The sequence below is a fragment of the Dromiciops gliroides genome, chromosome 2 (assembly GCF_019393635.1).
Source record: "Dromiciops gliroides isolate mDroGli1 chromosome 2, mDroGli1.pri, whole genome shotgun sequence".
NCBI classification, from domain to species: domain Eukaryota; kingdom Metazoa; phylum Chordata; class Mammalia; order Microbiotheria; family Microbiotheriidae; genus Dromiciops; species Dromiciops gliroides.
In genome coordinates, this window is record NC_057862.1 from 194,943,892 (window position 1) to 194,967,127 (window position 23,236).

Sequence of the window (23,236 nt, forward strand, 5' to 3'; positions counted from 1 at the left end):
ATTAACATCTCACCAGACAGAAGGCCTGAGGCCCTCCTGTCCCTCAGCTCTCCCTGTTCTTCTCAAACTCCAGAATGAGGCTTTTGATGTGTGACAACTTCTGGTGCAGGTACTCACAACGCTGTTTTTCTTCCTTGTAACCTGGACACCGCTGCAAAGACAAGGCTAATACTTTAGAAAACTTATTTGCTTCCAGTTTCCCTTTATCTGCCCCAGGCCCTAATCATACCTTCCTGAACTTTCTGTATTCTTGGACTATCTTATCTTCCAGCACCTGAAACAGTAAGAAAAACATGAAGCCCTAAGTTGACCCTCAACTTCTCTGAAAGGGAGGTAAAAAGCTTTTTTTTTTACCTTCTGTTATAGACAGACTTTTCTCCCCAAATAGTGTTATAGTGAGTTAGATATAGTGATTTAGTTTAGTATAGGTAATAAGTCACTTTTTGTTGTTTTTTGTTTTAAAAAGGCTTTCACCTTGTGTTCAGGAGTGTCTCGTTGTACTCTCTTGATCTCCATTCCCAACTGCATGAACCTTCGACTGACAGCCCCAACACGTGCATGTAGGGCCCGATATTCTGCATAATCTGCTTCAAAATCTTGCTCGTAGACACGACACTGTTCAGTACTGTGGATGGTGCCATACTGCCTGCCAAAGTCAAAGTCATCCTCACTCAACTATTCCTAAATGTCATTCCCCAGCCCCAGGAAGGTCAGGGCAGTGGGGTAAGATCATTCAGGGACAAGTGTAGAAGGAATGAGACTCACAGAAAGTAGTCTGGTGTTTCTCCTGGGAGCAGTGGCTCTGGGCCTGGTGAAAAAAATAATTATGAAAGGAAAAGGTCATATCCCTCTCTGTATACTGCAGAAACCTTCATCCCTCCCTATAAACATTACCTGCTTGTGCTAAGGAGCTCACATCATGGTCATCTTTCTCCCAATCTTCTCCCTCTTCTTGTGGATCGTGGTTGGGAAGTTCCTGTAGGGAACTTGGACCTCTGGGCCTCTTGTCCTTTGGTTCTGGTATGTCTGGGGAGGGGTGTCGCTTCTGAGAGAAGTTTAAAATCCACATCTTTAACACAGACTTAGACTTGGCAGATACCTCCCTCTTCCCAACTAGTTCTACCATAAAGTAGAATTCTGGAAGTTGAAGGACAATCATGTTTATATCCTAAAACTCCAAGGAAGGGGGTTCATAACGCTCCAGACAAAACACAGGATTACTTTTTGAAGCAGTTTTCATTTAAAAGGGCCTTGAAGACTAGTGGGAACTTACTTGCTCTATTAGTTGCATGACTGTGGTCCTGTTATTGAGCCTTGGTTTCCCCATCTAAAATTGTGGTAATGTTTGTGTCCATCCAAAGAAAGTGCTCTGTAAGCACCATGCTACTGTGAGTTATTCAAGGTGGTACTGTGGCACCTGGATTTGGAGTTGACCTGTTTTAAACTCTTAGTTCTTATTTACTGTCTCTGACCCTAAGTCACTTTTCTGGGCCTCAGTTTCCTCTGTCAAATGAGGATATTGAATTAGATGACCTCTGAGATCTCTTCCAGCTCTAAATATATGATCCTGTAAATAATCACTTACCATGTTCAAGTGCCTCTGGCTGGAGGAAGAAGAGGGTCTCTGATCTGGCCCCTTTGTGGGATGGGGGCTCTGGTCCCTACAGTGTGAGGAAGGGGGAAAGGGTGATTTGGAATTTAAATTTTTTAAGAATGCTTTTGGATTTTTTTATAGGGGATTTGAGAGGAAGCTGACACTGCCTTCCCTTTCTGCCCCTCTTAGTTTATCCCCTAGTACCTGAGTGCCCACTGTGCCAGATGATCTCTTGAGGATCCTGGAATAGGCTGTTCCTCTTGACTGTTCTCCAGGGGATCCAGCACCTTGTGGGGAGGTGACACTGACTTAGGCTGGAGGCAGCAGTGTCAATCTGGAGCCCCTTAATACCTAGGTCTCCAGATGTTTATTGTAACATCCCACAACTCCTGGCCTCACCTCTTCCACTTCTAGCTGTGGTTGAGGTCCCATATCCAATCCATTGCTCTCTTGGCTCCCTGTTTCCCTGGCAACTTCACCCTGCTGATGTCCCTTAAGTGAAGATGATGCTGGTACAGAATCTACAGTAGAGCAGATGGTAATTCGCTCTCGAAGAGGACCTAGGCACCGAAGCAGGCCTGGTCCTGACCTGAAAAAGAGTGGAGGAAAGAGGGAGTAAAGCTTAATAAATCTGAAGGATTCGCCATTCTGTGCATTCTGGTTTGCTTTGTATTTTCATTTACCTGCCCAATCGGTGGCGAACAAGGTCCAGCCCACCTCTTGGGCCATCTGCTCCACAATGGGACACTATGAAAGAGAAGATGCAGGAACAGGCAGGGCCAGGAAGTCTCAGGTACTGAAAGAATAAACTCAGTAAATTGTCTACTCTCCTCCCTAAAGCTCATCACTTCCCTTTAGTGGGCACTTAGAGGACTCCCAGAACTGGCCAGGGACAAAGAACTGGGGTCCCCAGGGGGCTTGTTAGTGATATTAAATGCAGCTGGACCTGAGCTCCCTCAGGAAGCAGTTTCCCTCTAATCTCTAGGGTACTTCCTCACTGCCTACCACTCCCCACCCCCCCAATCCTCCTCCCCCCACTGCTCCTTGGTGCCTACACTAAGGCAAACTTTGTACCTCAATATGGGCTCAGGTAGGCTACTTCGACAGAAGAGGAAAGGCAGTGTAGTGGTTTGTGGTGCCACTCCAATTCCCAATAACCTTTTTAGCATAACCAAAATGACCCCCTCACATGAAACCTCAGTAATGCCCTCTTGCTCTCATAACCCTTCAATTATAAACACTCGAGGTCCTTCACTCACCCCTCGGTTGCCCTGGAAGGTGATCACAGGCTGGGCCTGAAGGAGACAAGGAAGGAGATCTGAGAACCAAGAAGTGACTAGCTCAGTTGCTCATAGAAGGCTTAGGGACCGGGAGAAGTCTCCAGCAATTGTGGTTGCGCAGAGGAGTGAGAAGCGGGGATTAGGAATAGGGTATATGGAGTGTCTAGGTCTAGTGATATAGGGGTTAAAGATCTTGGAGAGAAGCCTGTGTCTCAATGGGAGGGCAGGATCGAGAAAAAGACCTCGGGGTGATTGCGAAGCAGTCCCGGATCTAGACCAAGAAGGGTTCTCACCTGTGTCCGCAGACAGTCCTGTAGCGCACGCAAAGCAGAGTCGTTGAGTCGAAGGAGTAGGAGGCTGGTTCGTGGACCAGGAGTAAAAGAGAGCCGCAGCCTTCCGCTCAGAGCTTCCTGTGGCCCAGCCATGGTGGGGATACTGGAAGCGAGAGAATCGAGGCTGCTACAGGTCGAGGACCACTAATATAACCGCTCCGCTCCAGCTTGTCTCGGATACTTTGGGCAGCCCCAGCTATCCCTGCCCAGCCCAGTCCCTAGGTTTTGACTCCGCCTCTCCTAAGACTCCGCCCTCATGTCTCCTGGGCCCTTGCCAGTCTGGTAGAATGCCTGGTCCCTCAATCTACCCCTCCCAGTGAGTGGAGGTCTTGCACCTTTTTGGCCTGAAAGTGGTGAGATCAGGGAGGCACTGGACATTCAGAAGCGCTCCTGAACTAGGAACTAAAGAGTTCCTAGAAAGAGAAGGTAGAGAGGAGCACGGAGATCCTGGTAGAGTCAGCTCTTCTAGGCAAAATCCCCATTCCTGCTTCAGTTTCTTCTGCCATCTGTTGAGCAAAACACTTGGCTTTTCTCAGTCTCAAAACTGGTCTTCCGAGGGAGTTTTATTTCTGCGCCGTACCTAGGGGATTGATGTCGTGGCAGAAGGTTGGGGAGGAGAGGACTATAGGTGGGGCAAGCTGCTCAGGAAGTTAATGCCTTGAGCCCCGGAGGGGCTGGAAGATGGCAGGCCAGGAATCCTGGTCTCAGCGTCCCGGTAAAATCCCAGGTGAGAAAGCCCGACGGGTCTTTTTTCTCTTTCCCGGCACCCAGTGCAAGGAGCAGCCACTGAAGTCCAGGAGTGGGACTTTTTCCAAAGGCTGCAGCGACTGCTGGGCCCGGGGGGGTGAGGTTGGTAGGGAGGAGGGATAGTTTGGACAGACTTTCCGCCGCTGCAGGCTGGGTAGATCTGACCGGTAAGCAGGTCCGGAATGGGTCATGAAGGGTACAGGAGATGAGTGGCCTGGGAAGAAGGGGACGATCCAGCCTTGCTCAGGCCACTCCCCACCTGAGACCTGTTGTACCGGCAAGGCAAGACTCAGCTTCAGCTGTTTTCGCTAGAGAACAGGCTGGTTCGAAAGTGACTAGTGGAAGAAGAGAACGACTCTATTCCTGAGCCAGGCCAAGAAGTGATGGTGGAGCTGTTGGGGATCATAAAGGACAGAAGCTTGGTGGAGAGAGACTTAAGACTGACCTTTCAGGTGGGTCAGTGGGCAATCATCCAGGTGTGTCAGGGAGGAGGAATCCAGGTGTTTTGCCTCCTGCCTTCTGTGTCCCCTTACAAGTACCTTCATGCCCGTTTTTCCCTGCCCTCCACCTACCTGGATCTTCCTGCCCCACCCTGTAGACATTCACAAATTCAATTCGACAAATGTTTGCTGTGCTCCACATCTTTATATCTGGGGATATAAAGACAAGAAGAAATGTTTGAACCCTACAGTTATATTGTTCTAGGGAAGATATAAAATACACAGAGACCCATAGCTACAAGGTAATTTGTAGGATTGAGGAAAGCCTCACCAAGGAAATGGCACTGGAGATGAATATATCCCAAACATTAGGGGACATCATGGGCAAATATAGACAGGAAGGCTGCAAAGTGTCAAATTTAGAGTCCAATGTATCTGTCCAAAGTTGTATAGCCCTTATTTGGGAATTAGGCAACTAGGTGGTACAGTGGCTAGAGTGCTGGCCTTGGAGTCAGGAAGACTTGAATTAGAATCGCATCTCAGATACTTGCTAGCTATGTGACCCTGGGCAAGTCACTTAATATTTTTTGCCTCAATTTCCTCAAGTGTAAAATGAGGATAATCATAGCACTTACCTCCCAGGGTAGTGGTGAGGATCAAATGAGATAATAATTGTAAAGTGCTTAGCACTGTACCTAATAAGCACTGTATAAATGTTAGCTATTATTATTAGAATACCTAGATTCAAATCCCAGTTCCTCTGCTCATAGAGTGTGATCTTATATGGGTCATTTAATCCAATCATAGATCTAGGGTCTCAGAGGCTACCTAGACCAAACCCTTCATTTTACAGATTGAGGAAACTGAGGCCCAGGGAAGTCATTTGACTTGCCTAAATTCACACAGGTAGCATGTCAGAGGGTTGTATTTGAGTCTGGGTCCTCTGATTCCAAGGTCAGTAATCTTTCCACTGTACTGTGTAGACTTCATTTCTGGGAAATTCAGTTTCCTCATTCATACCATGAGCTAGCTGGCCAAGGCTCTTCCAGTTCTAAATTTCTGATTCTGTGATTCCTTCTGAGTGCTGTTCTCTGCTTTCTAGGGAAAGTCAGTTAAGATGATGAACTAGTTAATTTGATAAACTTGATCTTTCATGGCACTGAAATGTTAATATGAAAGGCTTAATTTCAAATATTCCCTCCTTTCTTTCTTTTTTTTTTTTTTTTGCGGGGCAATGGGGGTTAAGTGACTTGCCCAGGGTCACAGAGCTAGTAAGTGTCAAGTGTCTGAGGCCGGATTTGAACTCAGGTACTCCTGACTCCAGGGCCGGCTAGGTGTCGAAGTGGATAAAGCACTGGGCAAGTCACTTAACCCTCATTGCCCCGCAAAAAAAAAAAATAGCGTAATAGTGGTTTTCTGCAGGAAATATTACCTTGACACAAAAGAGTGTCTCTTAGTGGTATGAATTTGAGGCCTGGTAGGAGAGGTGTCAAAAGGAAGACATTTGGAGAGTTAGCTGGATAGAGTGTGGTCAGGGAGACCTGAGTTCAGATGCTGCCTCAGTCACTTACTAGCTGTATGACCCTGAGTAACTCCCTTAAACCTCTGTTTCCCCATCTATAAAAAATGGTAGCTAGCACCTACCTCCCAGGGCTGTTGTAAGGATCAAATAAGATAATATTTGTAAAGCACTTTGCAAACCTTGAAGTGTCATATAAGTCCTATCTGTTATCATCATCATCAAATTAAAATATCTGCCAGTTCTTCCATTGAGGTGGGGGAGGTGGAAGGATCATCTAGATGTAACTAAGACCCTGTCATTCCCATCAGCAGAATAGTAATCAGGATGAACCTGAGGGTGGGAGGGAGGCACTTGGGAGGTATAAGTATTTTTTTTTTCTACCTTGTATTTCTTTTTTTTTTTTTTTTGGTAAGACAATTGGGGTTAAGTGACTTGCCCAGGGTCACACAGCTTGTAAGTGTTAAGTGTCTGAGGCCACATTTGAACTCAGGTACTCCTGAATCCAGGGCTGGTGCTTTATCCACTGTGCCACCTAGCTGCCCCTCTACCTTGTATTTCAAAGAGTTGAATTGGGATAGGGGGCATGGGCATCAAGCCACTTCATTCAGGTCTAGGCTACCATTCTGTGTCCAAGCACATGGGCACTTCTCTTCTGCAGCCAGATTTCTTTGTAGAGATGAAGACTAGACTTTCTGGGATTACCCCCTTTTCTAGGAGATGCTGCCACACCCTTCCCCATCATGTTTTCCCCTAAGGTGAAAAAATTATTAGTTGTAACCTTGCCCTTTGATCTCACTGCTCACTCTTTCATCTCTGTTCTTTCCTTGACAGTCCCTTCTCCTCTTTACAGGCCTTGGAGCTGGGAGTCCTGTTCATGCATTATGGAGAAGTTGCTTTCCTTCTCACAAGTAACCAACTATGCTTATGGTCCCCGAGGTAGGTGAGGGAACTTTCACCAGGATAGGGAGGCACACAGTATATGTTTACTAAGCAAGGGAGCCCATGGACTGGGCTGGAGGAAGGCCAGGGATTAACAAAGTTTTCAAATCTGGGAAATAGAAGACTGTGGGTTAGAGCAGAGCTAACTCTTCAGAATTGTAGATACTTGCAGGACTTGCCAGGATATTGAATAGGTCTTCCGGTCAATCTCCCTGCCTCTGGGCAATCCTCAGCCCTTTTCCCCTACCAGACAGCTACGGATGGAGCCTGTGAGGTGTTATTACTGTGCTGAGACATCTTGAGGAGAATGACTAACTCACCTGCATTTCTGTGTTCTAGTACATCATGTCTCTTGAAGTGAGAGGGGTCCTCCTGTAGTCCCAGTTCCCATATCCTATAGTACCTTACCTCCCAGATGTGCTACAAGGGGCCATGATTCTATATGAAATTAAGTTCTTGAAGACTGCTTCAGCCCAAGACACTAGGGATCTGTTCCCAGCTCCTTGCTTGAACCTGGTCCTGCTGTGTTGGGAGTGGGGCAATGTTCACTTGTGATGGGGAGGAGGGACACTCCAGAACTCTCCAGCTTCTTGACTCTGAGCCCCTATCCCAACCTAGTCTTGGTGAGAACCAGAGGTTTGGCAGAGGAAAGGGTTAAAGAAAACAATGTGCTCCATTTTTTCCCAATCTTAATAGTATTTTATTTTCTTCTAGTTACATGGAAAGATAGTTTTCAACATTTGCTTTTATGAGATTTTGAGTTCCAATTTTTTCTCCCTCCCCCTTCCCCAAGACAGAAAGCAATCTGATATAGGTTATATATGTATAATCACATTTTAAACATATTTATGCATTAGTCATGTTATGAAAGAAGAATCAGAACAAAAGGAAAAAACCTCAAAACCCCCCCCAAAACTAAGCTAGAAATATTAGAAATAGGAAGGTTATGGGCAGCTAGGTGGCACAGTGGATAAAACACCGGCCCTGGATTCAGGAGGACCTGAGTTCAAATCCAGCCTCAGACACTTGACACTTGTTGTGTGACCCTGGGCAAAGTCACTTAACCCTCATTGCCCCACCAAAAAGAAAGAAAGAAATAGTATGGTTCCATCTGCATCCAGATTCCATAGTTCTTTTTTCTGAATGTGGAGAGCATTTTCCATCATGAGTTCTTTGGAATTGTCTTGGATCATTGTATTACTGAGAAGAGCTAAGTCCATCACAGTTGAGCATCACACAACGTTGCTGTTACTGTGTATGATGGTCTCCTGGTTCTGCTCACTTCACTCAGCATCAGCCCACTTAATGCTTTCCAGGTTTTTCTGAAATCTGCCTGCTCATCATCTCTTATAGCACAGTAGTATTCCATTAGATTCATATACCACAACTTGTTCAGCCATTCCCCAGTTGATGGGCATCCCCTCGATTTCTGATTCTCAGCCACCAGAAAAAGAGCTGCTATAAATATTTTTGTACATGTGGGTCCTTTCCTTTTTTTTATGATCTCTTTGGGATACAGACCTAGTAGTGGTATTACTGGGTCAAAGGATATGGGAAGCCCTGTGGCCCTTTGGGCATAGTTCCAAATTAATGAGCTCCAGTTTTCAAAGTTCTGTGGGGCATTAGTAAGCAGAAGATAGACTGGAGGAAGCAGGATGAGAGATTGACAGAGCTGGTGGAGTTGGGGGTGGGTGGAGGGGCAAGATCTAGAAATAACCACTGGGAGCAACTTGCCCTAGTATGGAGAAGGAATAGGAGGTACACCAGCTGGATGAGCAGGTTAAGTGTCTGAACAACACAGCAATAGCACAGCTGGAGCTGGGGTCATCAGGGGAAGGTCTGAGGTCCTCTGAAGAAGCACTCATCTGGGCCCCTTCCAGTGTTTGAGCTTTATTCAGGAAGGGTAAGGTGTGTTTGTGGGGGATGGTTACACATCAGGACAAAGGAGCAGGGAAGGTTGCTATAGCACAATCTTGGGGACTGGTGTGGGGAGTTGGAGTGGGAATGGGGAGGCAGAGGGCCATTTCCGAACCTTTAGCAGTCCTAGCCACCCAGACCAGTAGGAAACCGCACACTGAGGGCTTTTTATACTCTTATCCATTTTCCACACTGAGGAAGTTCCATGTCTTTCCTAAGCTGCAGTCAGAGGGTGGAGATAGTTTTCCAGCCCTGGCTGCCCAGAAGGAGCTCTTAAAAGATGGAACCCATTAACAAGGCAAAACGCCCTACTTGCCTTTGTATATTTTCCCTCTGGCTAACTCCCCTCACTTGGTTTACTTTCTGATTCTGAATCCATTCCTGAAGTTCCTTATTTCTTTTTCCTCCAATCTTCCTTCCTCTCTAGGTTCACCCCACCCCTTTGCAAAGTTCTGTGGGGGAAGGCTAAGACCCCAGAGACATCACCATGGCAACAGCTGAGAAAGCTGGGCTGGGAGGTGCCAGTGGGACTAGAACTGCATCTATGGGCGCAGAGCACCTAAGCACTGGGCTGTTTTGCTTCCTCAGGCCACCCCTTTGACACTGTCCAAGCTGGTTATATGGAACACAATGCAGCAGCAGAAAGCCTGGTCCTTTCTCCTGGCCTGCCCAGTGACTCCCTCCCAAGGTGCAGGTCCCAGGATACATCTCCCTACCAGATTTCTCACCTCATCTCACCTCACCTCACCAGATTTCTCACCTCATCTCACCAAGATGTTTGGAGCTACTAGGAAGTGATGACTTTAGAAATAATGTGCCCCAGACTGGCTGTGAAGCCTAGACAGAAAACAGCTGCTGGGGTCTTTGTGGCTGCAAGTGATAAGCAGCCAACCACCATCCCCAGACTCCCAGTCTCCCTATTCCTGACATTCCCTACAGAGAAGTCTTAGATCTCTCATTCTTCCTCCCCAATTCCCTTGTCTACAATCACTATACTGGGGTTAAGAGCTGGGGATTTCTTTGGACTCCCTTCAACCCAGGGGCTTCCATTGTATCTAAATTTAGTGCTTTTCTTCAGGCAGACCAGCTCAGGACACTTTAACCCGTGATATCTTGTTCTAATGGTTTTCCTTCTACAGTCCAACCCCCTTTCCTTTGTTCTTTTCCCCCTCACCCTTAAAAAACTACAACAAATAAAGAGTACTTACTTTATTCTTTTTTGAACTTTTGTGTCTTGAGGATATATAGTAACACTAAGTATATAGTACATAATGGCGAAGCCTCTATGAACAGCCTGAAAGATGATAACCAGTAAGTGTTAACTGGCCAAAGAGAAACATAAAGAAATCTGTACTTAAAACACTAAAAAGAAAAGAAGTGGGAGGGACAGGGGTTTCAGTTGGAACAAAATAACATACTGAACCTGGTTAGATTGTAACAGATTACACACAGGATTGTTGTTGTTTTAGTCCGGACCAAATCTTTGTGATCCCATTTGGGTCTTTCTTGGCAAAGAAGCTCCTTCTCCCGCTCATTTTACAGATAAGGAAACTGAGGCAAACAGTGACTTGCCCTGGATCACCCAACCGGTAAAGGTTTGAGGTCACAGTCCTCCTGACTGCAGGGCCAGCGCCTTATTCACTGCGACATCTAGCTGCTGTGATGCAAAACTTCACTGTAGCTCACCTTACAAACTCCCAGGCTCTGTGGTCCTTAGAACAAATGGCAGATTTGTAGTCGGAGGTGCAAGGTTCAAATTCCTGCCCTACTCCCTACTACTTCTGCTACTTTGGCAAACAAAAATTATTTTGTCTGCCAGTTTGATAAACAAATCCTCCAAGATTTACCATATCATCAATGAAATCAAACCAGTTTCTGGTTTATGTAAAGAGGCTTTAATTTTCTTCAGGTATTATACAAACATCTTTCATACATTTGTGTACTGATTTCTTCCCCCCCCCCCAACAAACATTTATTTAATTTTTTTCCAGTTACATGTAAAGGTACTTTTCTTTCTTTTTTTTTTTAGTGAGGCAATTGGGGTTAAGTGACTTGCCCAGAGTCACACAGCTAGTAAGTGTTAAGTGTCTGAGGCTGGATTTGAACTCAGGTACTCCTGACTCCAGGGCCGGTGCTCTATCCACTGCGCCACCTAGCTGCCCCTATGTACTGACTTCTAATCAGCATAAAGAGGATTTCTCCATTCTTGAACAAGTCTGTCTAGACAAAATGGTGTGACAGCCCCAAGATCAAGCCACCACCACTAATGGTGCCTATGAACTAAGCCACAAAATTGCCCTCTGGCTTCTTCTATTTCAAGACAGTCTTTCTATCCCCACATTCTAGGTTCTTCCCCAACTCATCTCTCTTATTCCATTCCATTCAGCTTAAGAACCACACATAGTTCAGCTGCCCTAGCTTTCTAGCTGCTGGTGGCTGTGATCTTAGACAAAGGGTCCAAGTATTCAGAGAATGTCCTTAAGAAGAAGAAAGGGCAAAAGGGGCTCAGAGACCATTCCACCTATATCCGAGCACCTTTAGGTGTTCCAACTGTAGCAAGGTAGAAAGGAACCCTTTCTACCCTTTTTCCTCTTTAATAAAGTCAGAATCTCAACTGATAGTTTATGTGAAGAAGGGAATGACAAAAAGTGAATGAAGAATATGGTTTTAGGTTTAAAACTGAAGAAGCAGGGGGGCAGCTAGATGGTGAAGTGGTTAAAGCACCAGCCCTGGATTCAGGAGGACCTGAGTTCAAATCCGGCCTCAAACACTTGATACTTACTAGCTGTGTGACCCTGGGCAAGTCACTTAACCCTCATTGCCCCACCAAGAAAAACCCCAAAAAAACCTGAAGAAGCAGGACTAAAGTTAGGGGAAATCAGCTTGGATTCCCAGAGCCTGGAACTCAATTTCACTCTGTTGGGATGTCTGAATCTTTGAAATTAGGAGTAAGCAAGTTATTTTTTCCTCCTTCATAATGTTAACCAAGCATCTCCCTTCTAACACCGAACTTCTCAGTCTGAGCCTTTATGAATCTTTAGACAGAAAAACGTCAGCGTTTTGGATACTGGATGACCCTTAGAAAGAGTACAGAACCATCTTATATAAACTAAAATTTCATCTTCTACTTGAAGTCTTCCCTAACCTCTCTTAATTCCTTGTTCTTTCTCTCTTTTAATTATTTCCTATTGGGGGCGGCTAGGTGGCCCAGTGGATAAAACACTGGCCCTGGATTCAGGAAGGCCTGAGTTCAAATCCAGCCTCAGACACTTACAGTTACTAGCTGTGTGATCCTGGGCAAGTCACTTAACCCCCATTGCCCCGCCAAAAAAACAAAAACAAAAACAAAATTATTTCCTGTTTATCCTGTAGATAACTTTGTATGTATTTGTTTTCATAGTCTCCCCCATCAGGATATAAGCTCTTTAAAAAGGACAGGGACTGTCTTTTGTCTTTTTTTGTCTCTCAAGTGCTTAGCACAACGTCAGACACATAGTAGGTCCTAAATGTTTATTTAATTGAATCATGACTAAAAGGCTACATTCTCCTTTGAGTTTAGAGATGATAACTTATTTCAGGCCTCAATCGCCGTCCTTCTTTAGCAGCTACCCCAGTGCCTCGTGAGAGAAATAAACTCAGTGCTCTTAGTACATTCCCAGGAGACTGCTGTAGGTTGACAATTAGGAATCTTTGGGGCCTAGGGCGCCTCTAAAACACTTTCGGTGGGTACACACATCTGAGCGTTTAAAGGGTCTGTGGAACCCATCGTCTACTTCAGGCGTCGGGGATGAATGCACAACTGAAACCACAACCGAGGTTTAGAGCCGGAAACTCAGTCTCCGGTTTAGAGAGTTAGAGCCGGAGTGCCCGGACTATGGACCTGCCCTGCTAACCCAGGCAATTTTGCCATTCTACCCGGTCACGTGTCAGTTCCCTGGCCAAGGAAGCAGGGAGGGTCCGCCCTTCCGGGAGCGCCATGTCTCCACCCCGGCCACGTGACGCAGCCTATTTTCCTTAGGCCCCGCCCACGCCCTGGATCGGGAAGCCCCTTTTTACTTACTCTGTGCCCTTCGTCAATGATTCTCCGCCCCTGGGCTAAGGAGTATGCAGGGCGCCCTCGATACCACGTGATCCATCTCGACAAATAAGACGCCTAGTTGGAGGGCAAGGCGAGGGGGTGGTTTGGGTCGGTGGGGAATTGGGCGAGCACATCACGTGGCGGGGAAGGGGCGGGGTTGGGGACGTCGTAGAGGAAAGAGCGGACGCCACCAAGTCAGGCCGGAGCTGCTGCCGTCGCCATGACCCGTGAGCACCGACGCCCCCTCCCTGCGCGAGTCCAAAGCACCTCTTGGAGCGGGAGGCCTTCCCGGGGAGCCCAAGTCTAGGCCCCACTCCCCAGTGGCGGTCTCCACTCACTGCACTCCTCCCCCAGCATGCCGAGACCCTCCCCCCCCTCAAGCCCCCTCCCCCACTCCTGCCTAGATCCCCACTTGCAGCCTCGGTGTCCATAACGGGAGCCCCGGGAACCCAACAGGAGGAGATCAGTTCCCCCCCTCCCGCCACGCCGAGATCTCCCCTCCCCCATCTTCTTGCAGCAAGCCCTCAAGCGGACGTCCCCCTTGCACACGTGTGCATAGGGACCCCCCCCCCCTTCCCCAGCCCCTGGTGTGCCTTGTGCAAGCAGTACTTCCCCTTCTCCTGCCCACCCCACCCCCCACCTTTGGATTGCCTTCTCCTCCCCTCCAGTTTCTTCATCCTCCCCTTCCTTTTACCCCTCCCCCTTCTCAGTTTTCGTGGTCAGCATCCGCAGAAGTGTTTCCCGATGCCGGGTCTAGGGGAGAGGGTCTTCTCTTAAGTGCCGAGGGTCTCATCCTTTTTCTCTCCCTTTTCTGCAGGCGGTAATCAGCGTGAGCTTGCCCGCCAGAAGAACATGAAAAAGCAAAGCGACTCAGGCAAGGGAAAACGCCGGGATGACGGGCTCTCTGCCGCTGCCCGAAAGCAGAGGTAGCCCCAGGGCGGGGGAGAGGGTGGAGGACCAGATGAAGATGGAAGTGCCCAAGAGATGTGGAAGGATGGGGGAGGGTGGAGGCAAGAGGATGCATTAGGGGCAGTCTCTCCTCTTTCCCCTCCTTTCACCCCACTGCAGGACTGAGCCAGCCCTACAAATTGGCAGCTTAGGACCTTTTAGAAAAGGCTTGGGTAGACAGTGTCAGTATGACTTAAGTCTTGGTTAGCTACGTTTCAGGTATTGCTGTGTTTCTGGGTCTCATGTTCCCCTTCTGTGCTCTTTCCTTATCTTCGTTCCTTCCCTCCCCCCCCCCCCCCCCAGTATTGCTAAGTGTGATGAGGCACACTCTGGGTCTGTATGGTGAGGTTTTTGGTCATGTAAAAGGAAGGTATCTGTCTTTTGAGCTCCAGCTCTGTGGCCTCAGAGGATTTTGAGCAATTTATCTACACACTGATTACCCCTGCCCACATCCATTTTATCCTCTCTGCCCTTTATCCCCTGCGTCCTGTCCTTTTTTGCCCTCTGGTACCCCCAGTGCCCCATCATCTCTACCTCCAGGGACTCGGAGATCATGCAACAGAAGCAGAAAAAGGCCAATGAGAAGAAGGAAGAGCCCAAGTAACTCTATGGCTCATGCCCATCTCTCTTGCCGGTCGACCGTGTGCCTGGAGCCAGTCCCGTCACGCTCTCGCCTCCTCCTGTAGCGCTCACAGGTCCCAGAACTGATGGCATTCCCTTCGCCCTGTGTCTGCAGTGGGTTCCCTCTGTGCATCCTTTGCCCCAGGCAGCCTTGCTCTCCTCCAGGGCATTCCTGGGGGTGAGGGGGGCTACCCTCTCCCAGTGTTTTTTATTCCTATGGGGCTTACCCCAGAGTATTAAAAGTAGCTTTGTAATTCCTCTGATGCCTGTGTGACTAAGGGGTCCGATTGTGGGGTGGACTGGGTTGGGTAGGGTGGGCTACCTTCTCAAACTGGAGGAGAAACATTTAAAAAGTTGGTTTGAAGCTTGATATAAATGATGGGAAGAAGCAGATTATAGAAAAAAGCACCTTTATTCTATATTGACCACACTGAGTTGTGTGTGGAGAAATTCTGAAGACCCCTAAGCCTCAGGTCATTTTCTTTTTCTTTTGTCTTCCTTATACTTTTGACTTTTCCCCTCTTCTAAATTTGCTTCTGAAAATTAGCTCAAGGCAAGAGAGGGGTCAAGTTCATTGTGTAATGGTAGTTTTCTTGGGTGTTGCTTTCTGTGCCTGCCTTCTTCCTCAGTCTGCCTGGTCAGTAGGAAATTAATTTGCTCAATCACCTGGTATGTCTGTCCTCCAGTGGCAGTCATTCCTCAAAGATTAGGATGATCCTTTTGTCCCCAAGATCATAACTGAAACTTGGCAAAGCCCCTATCCCTTAGCCCTAGGGCTTTCTTGAGGGCCAAGCTTGCTTTTGGAGGCTATAATCCTTGACTGCATCACTAATTCCAGAACCAATTTTACTTTCCTTTGTCCAAAGCAGAACAGTGTGTTTTCTCTATTTCTCTCTTTTATCTGTTTTTAATTTCTCTCTCCCTTCCCCTACCACTCCCCCTCCGTCTGGTATTATTGACCAGTTTTCCTCCCTTCCAGCTAGAGGGCTGAGATCTGAGAAGTTAGGTGGGGGTGGATAGCAGGTGTTTAGCTGCTGACTCTAGGGAGTCGGTTCTTTGCCAAGAGCTGCTGGCCCAGAGAGTTGGAGATCTTCCTCCCTGGATTGAGTTGTGGCCAGGGCCATGTCCATCATATCCCAAAACAGCATAATCGCAGTGTTTGCTGTTCTGCCCTTAGCTCCAAAGGATAGAGCTAAAAAACCCTAGTTTTTGTAATTGGCTGTGTCCTGTTTCCTCGGTCCAGTATTATTGGGGGCAGAACAGCTGATAGACTCCAGCTAAGTAGAGACATGGATTCGACGGCATCGACGACGTACAACACGAACAGGTTGAGTGGGTCCACTGGCTGGCCAGCAAAGTGGAGTCAGTAGCAATCCCAAGTAGAGTAGTACACAGGTCCAGCATGAAGCGATCTTGACCCAAAAGGTAGCCCAGCTACCTCTTGTGAACGTGGTTTCCAGCTCTGCTCCTTCATAACTGTAGGGTCAAGATCTCTGTTCAGAAGGAGCAGATCCTTGGCTCTTAAATAGGTATCTTTCCATCACCTTAGCTTTACTGAGAAACCCAAGTCCCATCCTGCAGGCCCCCAGGGATTTCCTACTTAGTAGGAAGTTGGGGGTCAAGGCTCTGTTGGTACAGGATTCTCCCTACCTGAACCAGTTTGTGAGAGTGACCATAACATAGAGTGAAGCGAGGAAGAAGACAAAGTGGAAAGCAGAGTAACTGTAGGAGAGTCGATGAGGTGTTTGTGGTGCACCTGAGTCTGCTTCCTCTCCATCGGGCCCTTTAGAGAGAAGCAGGCAGGGTAGGATTTAGGCTCATGGCCACCACTTCCCTGACCCTCCAGAGCTCCCTACTCCTCTGCGCTTATGCATTTCCCCACTTCACACTCACCTCCCTCTTCTGGTGAGAGATTGTCTGGGCAGCAGAAGCAAATGGAGGGCTTCTGTAAAGTAAGGGGGCATTTTAAAAAAGAGGATGCTGGAGGAAAAGGTGAGCTATGAGCATATGGTCCACAAGAACAGGGATATGTGTTTGGGATCCCAGGTAAGAATTCTGGTTTGGGACCTCACAGCTACAGAAGGGTATTGAGATTTTGATCCTCACCTTAAACTCATAGCTGTAAATCTTGACCATCCACAAAGGGCCAAACACCTCAGCCAGGTAGGAAGCCTCATTACTGTAGGAGGGTAGAGAGTTAACTCTTGCTGATTCAGTAGTATTGTAGAAGGGTTTATAAGAGGGATAATAACAGGGTGGGAGTGAGTGGGTGGTTTTAATTTCTGAGGGTGAGAGGTTCCTATTGGGGATCTTTGGGTATCACTGAACTCCTATCTAGTGTGGCAGTTCGCTCTATGGGTGTTTAGTTAGGGCTAGGGCCAGTTAAATGTTTTCAACTGATTGTGGGCTTTTAAATAAATGCTCAGATGTTGACTTGGGGACCCAAAGATGTTCTGGTTCTGGCTCATACACAGCATCATTTTCCCAGAAGTTACCCTTGCCCTTGGGATATTTCTTATTCTCAACACCTCTAACAGCCCAGCCTCCAGTCATCATCATCCATACCCTCTTGTCCTTTCCATTTGGTACCTTTACTCACCAGGCAAAAAGCACACAGGCATACATGATGCCGGCACTCAGAATGGTCAGAGAGGTGTCCAGTGTCTGTGCTCCTACCTTGCTCACACTAGGCCGGCATATGGTACGATTCTGTCCCCGAAGTAACACTGGGTATGAAGTAGGGAAGAGATAGAAGGGAGATGGGAGAGGAGGTTGGGAAGTGTAAGGATTAGGTAGAAATGAATGGGAAAATGACACAAGGAGCCCTGGGATCTCTACTCACCCCTATCTGGGGGCCGGCTGGACAATGCAGAGAAAGTCAAGTACATGATATAGCAGCTAATGATGGAGGCTTGTAGGGGGCCAGAGCAGGGTTGTTCTGAGAAGAGACACCAAAGACTTGATCTTTTAGGGGCAACAATAACTTCCCTTCCCCAGGGAAACAGATCTGTTACTTGTCTCAGAGATCTTGAAGGCAGGACAAATTTACCAAAATAGCACTCCCGCCCCCCTCCCCCAAAAAAAGGGGAGACCAGATTAGAAAACAAGAATATATAGGGGACCAGAATTTGGCAGGTTTGTTGGGGGAAACATGCCCTAATCGGCAGGGAGGAAGGATTAGATCCAGAGGTGTACTCACTGAGGCGGATGCAGGGAGTGATGGAGAGGAGGGAGAGGATGCCACAGAAGCAAAGGTTCAGGCTGAGAAGAGCCTTGTTGAGCAGGCAGCCAGCAGGATGGGTATAGTGGTGGAATAGAAGGAATGCTCCCGCTCCAGCTATGCTATAGAAAACCAGCGTGGCCAGCAGCACTGCCCCAAACCAGCGCCAGTCCTGGGCAGCCCCTGTCAGCCTGTGTGAGAACCATGAATGTGAGAACCAGCTCTGTAGTCCCCATCTACCCGTGGCCAGGGCCATTCCCATCTCCTATCCTAGTCAAGATTCTCCTAGGTTTGTAACTGCTTAAGTGAATCCTACTCCATTCCATCTCCCAGGTAATGTTGAGGGGGCACAGTCATCATGTGACACTCCGCCTTCACTGCAGCTGCCACACTGCTGTATCTAGGACCTGTTTACTAGTACCTCCCCAACCTATCCCTATCCCTATCCAGGGATATTTCCCCTCACCAGTTTTTGTTCCAGGTGTGTGCAAAGGCTGTGATGAGTACCAGCTGTAGCAGGATGAAAGCGAAGCCTCCACAGATACCCACATAGTGCCATGCTGCAGGGTGAGCTCCGATAAGTAAATCTAGTTCAACTCATTTATCACTGGGTGTACTTATCCCTCCCTCCCCGTCCCACCACCCTCAGCTGATGAGCCAAGGTTAGAATGAGGGCTGCAGGTTACCTGGAAAGATATGCTCATCTGGGATGTAGAAGGCAGCAGTACAGAGCCCCAGCAAGACCAGCAGCTTCAGGAGCCAGAAGCTGGGTCACAGGAGAGAGAATACATGCTCAGGGCAGAACGAATAGGAAGGGGAAAAGTTATTAGGAGAGAAGGAATATTAATAGCTGACATTTATGGAGCACTATAAGGTTGACACAACATCTCATTTGATCCTTATAGCTGTTAGGTAAGTAGTAGCCTCGTTGGAACAGAGATCAGGTTACAAAACACCTAGAGAGACAATGGGGACATAAGACTGCTGGAACTTTGCCCTATTCTCTCATCCTTGGGGCCTGTGCTCCCTAATTGGACCCATTTTAGCCCTTCCTGGAATATACTGAATTTGACTGCCTTTTCCCCACAGTTCTATTCCCTCCTTTCTCCAGATAAAACATTGTATTCCCCACATACCCATTGTGCAGCCGAGCCCGGGGGCTGGTAGAAGAGTTGACATTAATCAGGATCACAGCTTGCAGCAAGTAGAAGGTGGCAGTGCCAGCACATACTCGGTACACTGCCCCAGAGCCACTCGGTATTGGGCACTCATCCTGCCCAGAGGGAGTACTACATAGCCCAGAGGGTATCAATACCTGGGGGCAGGTTGGAAGGAAGGGCAGATAGGAATAATCGAATTTTGGGAAAGACACATTATTCCCCATATTATACTAAAATTTGCTTCAGGTTCCTCTTTATTCATTTAGCTACATCCCCTAGGTTCTCCCTTCTACCCAGGTTCCTTCACATTTCAGTTTTTCCCTCACTCTTTTTTACTCCACTACCCTGGCCACCCTTAATCTGTTGACCTCACCCACTTTGCCCCAGAGGGTGTCCAGGACTGTTCGAGAGAGCAGGAGGCAGCAGGTGGCTGAGGCCCCCACATGTAGAAGGGTGTAGAGCAGTCGACTGCTGGTAGATTCCTTGAGAGGGGGCAACCCAGGGTAGCAGCAACCAGTACAGGGGGCAGGACCACAGCAGCATGATGCCTGGGAACAAAGGTGATGCAGAAAAGCCCTTTGAGGGCTGCTGGGGGCATTGAGTATGGTAGAAATCTCGGTTGGGGGAGGAGATATGGGGCTCTGCTCAGAAGGAACTAAGGTGAAAGTGTGTTAAGGAAGATATTAATGGATGAAGCAACGTTTAAGGAAATCTTCCTGTTTTCCCAGGCCTCTACTCTAATTTCTGGATTCATTGTCATTTTAGACTGGACCTTTCAGATGCTTTGGGCTCAGTGTTGCTCACTGGTCTTCCAGGCTCAGGATTATATCCAGCAGATCCTGTTCCAAAGCATTGTTTACCCAGATCTTTAATTACAACCAATACCTGATCTCTCCCTAGGGGTTCTGATTAGGGATTTTTTGTTTGTTTGTTTGTTTTTTGTGAGGCAAAGAGGGTTAAGTGACTTGCCAAGGGTCACACAGCTAGTGTCAAGTTTCTGAGGCTGGATTTGAACTCAGGTCCTCCCGAATTCAGGACCTGTGCTTTATCCACTTCGACACTTAGCTGCCCCTGATTAGGGTTTTGAGGATGAAATCCAGGGGTTAGGGAGATGGGAATCAGGAATCTCGGTCAGGGGAGGAGACTAGTTGAGGGGAAAAACTCCTTCCGATTTGCCCCTAAAGTGGCTCCCCTGCCTTATTCTCTGCTAAGGGCCCAGACGCAGCTTGTGCCCTCTCACCTGGTATAAGAGAGTTCTTCCCAGAGTACTGTTGATCGAGCTCCACTGCTGGGCCGGGTTCAGAGATGAATTAGGGCTTCTGGGAGGAGCCTTCACTCCTACCATCCCTGCCCTAGGGTCCAGAGGTCTACTTAGGGCGTCCGGCAAGGAAAAAAGAAGGGACTGTCCTTTACAGTAGCAGAGATTTCCTCAGCATCCAGGCCCGGCCTGGCCAGGAGGAGCAAGCCGGCAATGCCCTATCTCCTGGACTGTGTACATGCGTACATGCATGTGTGAATGTGTTGGTGCTGCCTTCTCGTGACCACTCCGGGCCCACCTCCCTTTGCCCCCAAGGGCCCCTGGTCAATCCACAGATTAGGTGGGCAGTTTGCATATCTGGCTCGGGCTGGATTAATTTTGTTAATGGGTTTAGGATTTGACTTCATTTCCTGGGGCCCTGCCTGGGTCAGAGGAAAGGGTCTGGACTAGAGGGTGATGGGAGAGCGCTGGTGGTGGCGGCTGTTTGGGTCTGTGAGAATATAAATTGCAGGTGTGATCTGGTCCTCGTCACCGGTCCAAGTCCAAGCGCACGAGCCGGGCAGGGGACTGGGAGATCTGGGCCGAGAGCTCCCCTCCTCCTCCTCCCCGTCTAAGGCTGTCACTCTTGCAGCGCGGGAATGCCCGGCCTAGCCCCGCCCCGCCCCGCCCAGTTTAGGGGTGACCCTCCCCATCAACTTCCCAAGGGAGGGGGCGTGGTCGCGAGGGGGTACTCAGGGCGGTTGGCCACCGGGAGCGCTACAGGAAGAGCTTGGTCCAAAATGCAGCCGGAAGGGGTGGGTGCTCGTCCGGAAGTCGTGGAACGGTGGGCCCGGAAGAGGCGGTGCTCAGGAGGCGGTGCGGCCGGGACGAGATGGCGACCGAGGGTGATGTAGAACTGGAACTGGAGACCGAACCGAGTGGCCCTGAGCGGCCGCCGGAGAAGCCACGGAAACATGACAGTGGCGCTGCCGACCTTGAACGAGTGACCGACTACGCGGAAGAGAAGGAGATCCAGAGCTCCAACCTGGAGACGGTGAGGGGGGAGGGAGGCGGGGAGCAGGCGGCGGCCTGGGGGCGTGGGGGGCGGGGAGCCTCGGGCTCGGGACCGGGAGGAGAGGCGGGCGAAGGCGGCCGTGGCCGCTCGGAGCCGGGCGGAGCCCAGGAGAGTCGGCTCCGAATCTGGCCATGGAGATGCCGGGACACGGAGCTGATGACCCTGCCCGGCGCGTGTTCCTCCCCTAGGCGATGTCTGTGATTGGAGACCGACGGTCCCGGGAGCAGAAGGCCAAACAGGAGCGGTAAGCCAGAGCCCCAGCTTTATGCCTAGCACCTCGAACCGACTCTGCGATGGAGGCTGGTCTTCCAGACACCGGTGTCCTCCCGCACTGGTGCAGAAAAATGGGATTGACTCCGGAGTAACTGGGGAGTTGTGGGTCTCCTCACCCAATATTTATGGAGTACCAGTTACTTTTACAGGCATAAGAGTGACACTTAACTAATGTTTATATGGCGCTTACTTTGTGCCTGACAGTTCACTGTATTGATCCTCACAACAACCCTTAGATTTAGGGGCTGTCTTATTCCCATTTTACAGCAGAGGAACTGAGGCTGAGAGGTTTAGTGACTTGACCTGGATCACAGACAGTAAATGTTGAGGCCTTACTTGAGTTCAGGCTTTCCCCACTGTGACTAGCTGCCCTGCTTGACGATTCCTGTCTCACTCCGTCCTATAATTGGGTTCCCTTTGTTCCTGCTTTTGGAATCCCTAACTTCCTTCAAGACTCAGCTTGGGTGCTTAACTCCTAGATAAGACCTTTCCTTATCCTCATAGTTGTCAGTGCCCTGCTTCCCCCAATGACTTTGTAAGATCATCAATTTCTTCTTTGTGTCCTTAGTGCCTTGCCCTCAATAAATCCCTCCTGAATGAATCTATTCACAAATAACTTTGCAGGGAGAAGGAACTGGCAAAAGTTACAATCAAGAAGGAAGATCTGGAACTGATAGTAAGTATCATCCTGGAGATGGCAGGCATTCCAAAACAAAGCATAATGTTGACAATAGTAGTTTTAGGGGTGAGAAGAGCTATGGAATATAGACAATCTTTTGCCCAGAGATGAGAATATTGGGCAAAATGTTTTCTAAAGTCTCTAAGAGGAAAGTAGTACCAGTTATCTCTTGATGACAATGTCTGGCTTTATAGTATTTGCAAGGACTGGAACGGTGATATCTGTCCCTTTGCCTGCAGATGACAGAGATGGAAATCTCACGGGCAGCAGCAGAACGGAGTTTACGGGAACACATGGGCAATGTAGTAGAAGCTCTTATTACCCTTACCAACTAACCTTTGAATGGCAACACCTCGATGGATTTATTTATTGGAATAAAGGTTTCATTGTATCACCCATCTTCCTTTGTAGTGTTTCATTGATAAATGGGGGTTTGGAATGATAAAGTTATTGAAGCTTCTGGTTGTTTTGTCCTTTTGTAATATTTTTTTGTAGTAAATGTCTTCTTTCTCTATAGGCTGCAATCAATTTTTACAACTCTGGAAGTTGTAAAGCAGTTAAAAAATTGAATACATGAGTTGCTTCTGTAAAGAGGATAAACCATGATATGAGTAATACTAGTTGATACTCAGTTATATTGAAACAAAGTATTTTAATTAAAGGAAGGTAAAGTACTGTATTTCCAAAAGAAGTTTCATAGGTGGGAAATTGGAAGGTGGGACACATCTTTCCCTGAAACTCAATGGAAGGAAGCCAGAACTAATAATTTTGTTCATTTGCTTGATAAAGAAAAAAAGGTCTTGAGCTGCTCTGGCCAGCACTTTTGTTTTTGTTTTTTAAGTGATTTGCCCAGGGTCACACAGCTAGTAAGTGTCAAGTGTCTGAGGCAGGATTTGAACTCAGGTACTCCTGAATCCAGGGCCGGTGCTTAATCCACTGCGCCACCTAGCTGCCCCTCTGGCCAGCACTTTTAGGGGTTTATTATATCTGAATTTAGAACCTTTTTCTATACCATAAGGTTCATGGTGTGAGAATTATTAATGAATATATTGGGGGGACCCAGAGATCTCTTTCTTACTCCTCCCCTCCCCCACAGGTATAAGTTCTCCTTAAAAGTAAGATTTATCTAGGTCAAAGGAGTCTTGAGTGGAAGACAGATCCTTTTGTCTAGATA

At 48.1% G+C, this 23,236-nt stretch overlaps 4 protein-coding genes across 4 annotated transcripts; 2 read left to right on the plus strand and 2 right to left on the minus strand.

Moving 5' to 3' along the window:
- Nucleotides 1-43: 43 nt before the first annotated feature.
- On the minus strand, nucleotides 44-3,344 carry ELL3 (elongation factor for RNA polymerase II 3). The gene is made up of 11 exons (XM_043981272.1): nucleotides 3,168-3,344; nucleotides 2,854-2,889; nucleotides 2,278-2,390; nucleotides 1,994-2,183; nucleotides 1,799-1,881; nucleotides 1,586-1,661; nucleotides 895-1,045; nucleotides 766-808; nucleotides 475-646; nucleotides 230-274; nucleotides 44-151 (listed from the first exon to the last, which is right to left on the minus strand). Exons 1-11 carry the CDS (start codon nucleotides 3,297-3,299, stop codon nucleotides 44-46), a joined length of 1,149 nt encoding a protein of 382 aa, XP_043837207.1. The 5' UTR covers nucleotides 3,300-3,344.
- Nucleotides 3,345-12,929: 9,585 nt separating this feature from the next.
- On the plus strand, nucleotides 12,930-14,681 carry SERF2 (small EDRK-rich factor 2). The gene is given in 5 exon segments (XM_043980624.1): nucleotides 12,930-13,076; nucleotides 13,667-13,775; nucleotides 14,315-14,400; nucleotides 14,403-14,575; nucleotides 14,577-14,681. Coding segments are annotated over 5 exon segments (399 nt in total). The 5' UTR covers nucleotides 12,930-13,069; the 3' UTR covers nucleotides 14,601-14,681.
- A 74-nt stretch (nucleotides 14,682-14,755) lies between these two features.
- Nucleotides 14,756-20,477, minus strand: SERINC4 (serine incorporator 4). Its single transcript, XM_043980090.1, has 12 exons — nucleotides 20,039-20,477; nucleotides 19,176-19,346; nucleotides 18,775-18,953; nucleotides 18,325-18,404; nucleotides 18,105-18,198; nucleotides 17,618-17,829; nucleotides 17,261-17,356; nucleotides 17,018-17,144; nucleotides 16,525-16,597; nucleotides 16,312-16,363; nucleotides 16,069-16,201; nucleotides 14,756-15,894 (listed from the first exon to the last, which is right to left on the minus strand). Exons 1-12 carry the CDS (start codon nucleotides 20,141-20,143, stop codon nucleotides 15,696-15,698), a joined length of 1,521 nt encoding a protein of 506 aa, XP_043836025.1. The 5' UTR covers nucleotides 20,144-20,477; the 3' UTR covers nucleotides 14,756-15,695.
- Nucleotides 20,478-20,870: 393 nt separating this feature from the next.
- On the plus strand, nucleotides 20,871-22,461 carry HYPK (huntingtin interacting protein K). Its single transcript, XM_043980089.1, has 4 exons — nucleotides 20,871-21,089; nucleotides 21,299-21,354; nucleotides 22,008-22,059; nucleotides 22,302-22,461. Exons 1-4 carry the CDS (start codon nucleotides 20,928-20,930, stop codon nucleotides 22,395-22,397), a joined length of 366 nt encoding a protein of 121 aa, XP_043836024.1. The 5' UTR covers nucleotides 20,871-20,927; the 3' UTR covers nucleotides 22,398-22,461.
- The last annotated feature ends 775 nt before the right edge of the window (nucleotides 22,462-23,236 follow it).

What these genes read in the sequence shown, in the direction of transcription:
- ELL3 (XM_043981272.1), bottom strand. Translation starts at nt 3,299, where the DNA reads ATGGCTGGGCCACAGGAAGCTCTGAGCGGAAGGCTGCGGCTCTCTTTT. An exon ending in GTTCGCCACCGATTGGGCAG is followed by an intron (nt 2,184 to 2,277) that starts GTAAATGAAAAT and finishes ACTCTTTTTCAG; the next exon opens with GTCAGGACCAGGCCTGCTTC. An exon ending in CTGGCACAGTGGGCACTCAG is followed by an intron (nt 1,662 to 1,798) that starts GTACTAGGGGAT and finishes CTCACACTGTAG; the next exon opens with GGACCAGAGCCCCCATCCCA.
- SERINC4 (XM_043980090.1), bottom strand. Translation starts at nt 20,143, where the DNA reads ATGGTAGGAGTGAAGGCTCCTCCCAGAAGCCCTAATTCATCTCTGAAC. An exon ending in TTTACAGCTATGAGTTTAAG is followed by an intron (nt 16,364 to 16,524) that starts GTGAGGATCAAA and finishes CTTACTTTACAG; the next exon opens with AAGCCCTCCATTTGCTTCTG. An exon ending in TCTCTCACCAGAAGAGGGAG is followed by an intron (nt 16,202 to 16,311) that starts GTGAGTGTGAAG and finishes TTCTCTCTAAAG; the next exon opens with GGCCCGATGGAGAGGAAGCA.
- HYPK (XM_043980089.1), top strand. Translation starts at nt 20,928, where the DNA reads ATGGCGACCGAGGGTGATGTAGAACTGGAACTGGAGACCGAACCGAGT. An exon ending in CAGAAGGCCAAACAGGAGCG is followed by an intron (nt 21,355 to 22,007) that starts GTAAGCCAGAGC and finishes ATAACTTTGCAG; the next exon opens with GGAGAAGGAACTGGCAAAAG. An exon ending in AGGAAGATCTGGAACTGATA is followed by an intron (nt 22,060 to 22,301) that starts GTAAGTATCATC and finishes CTTTGCCTGCAG; the next exon opens with ATGACAGAGATGGAAATCTC.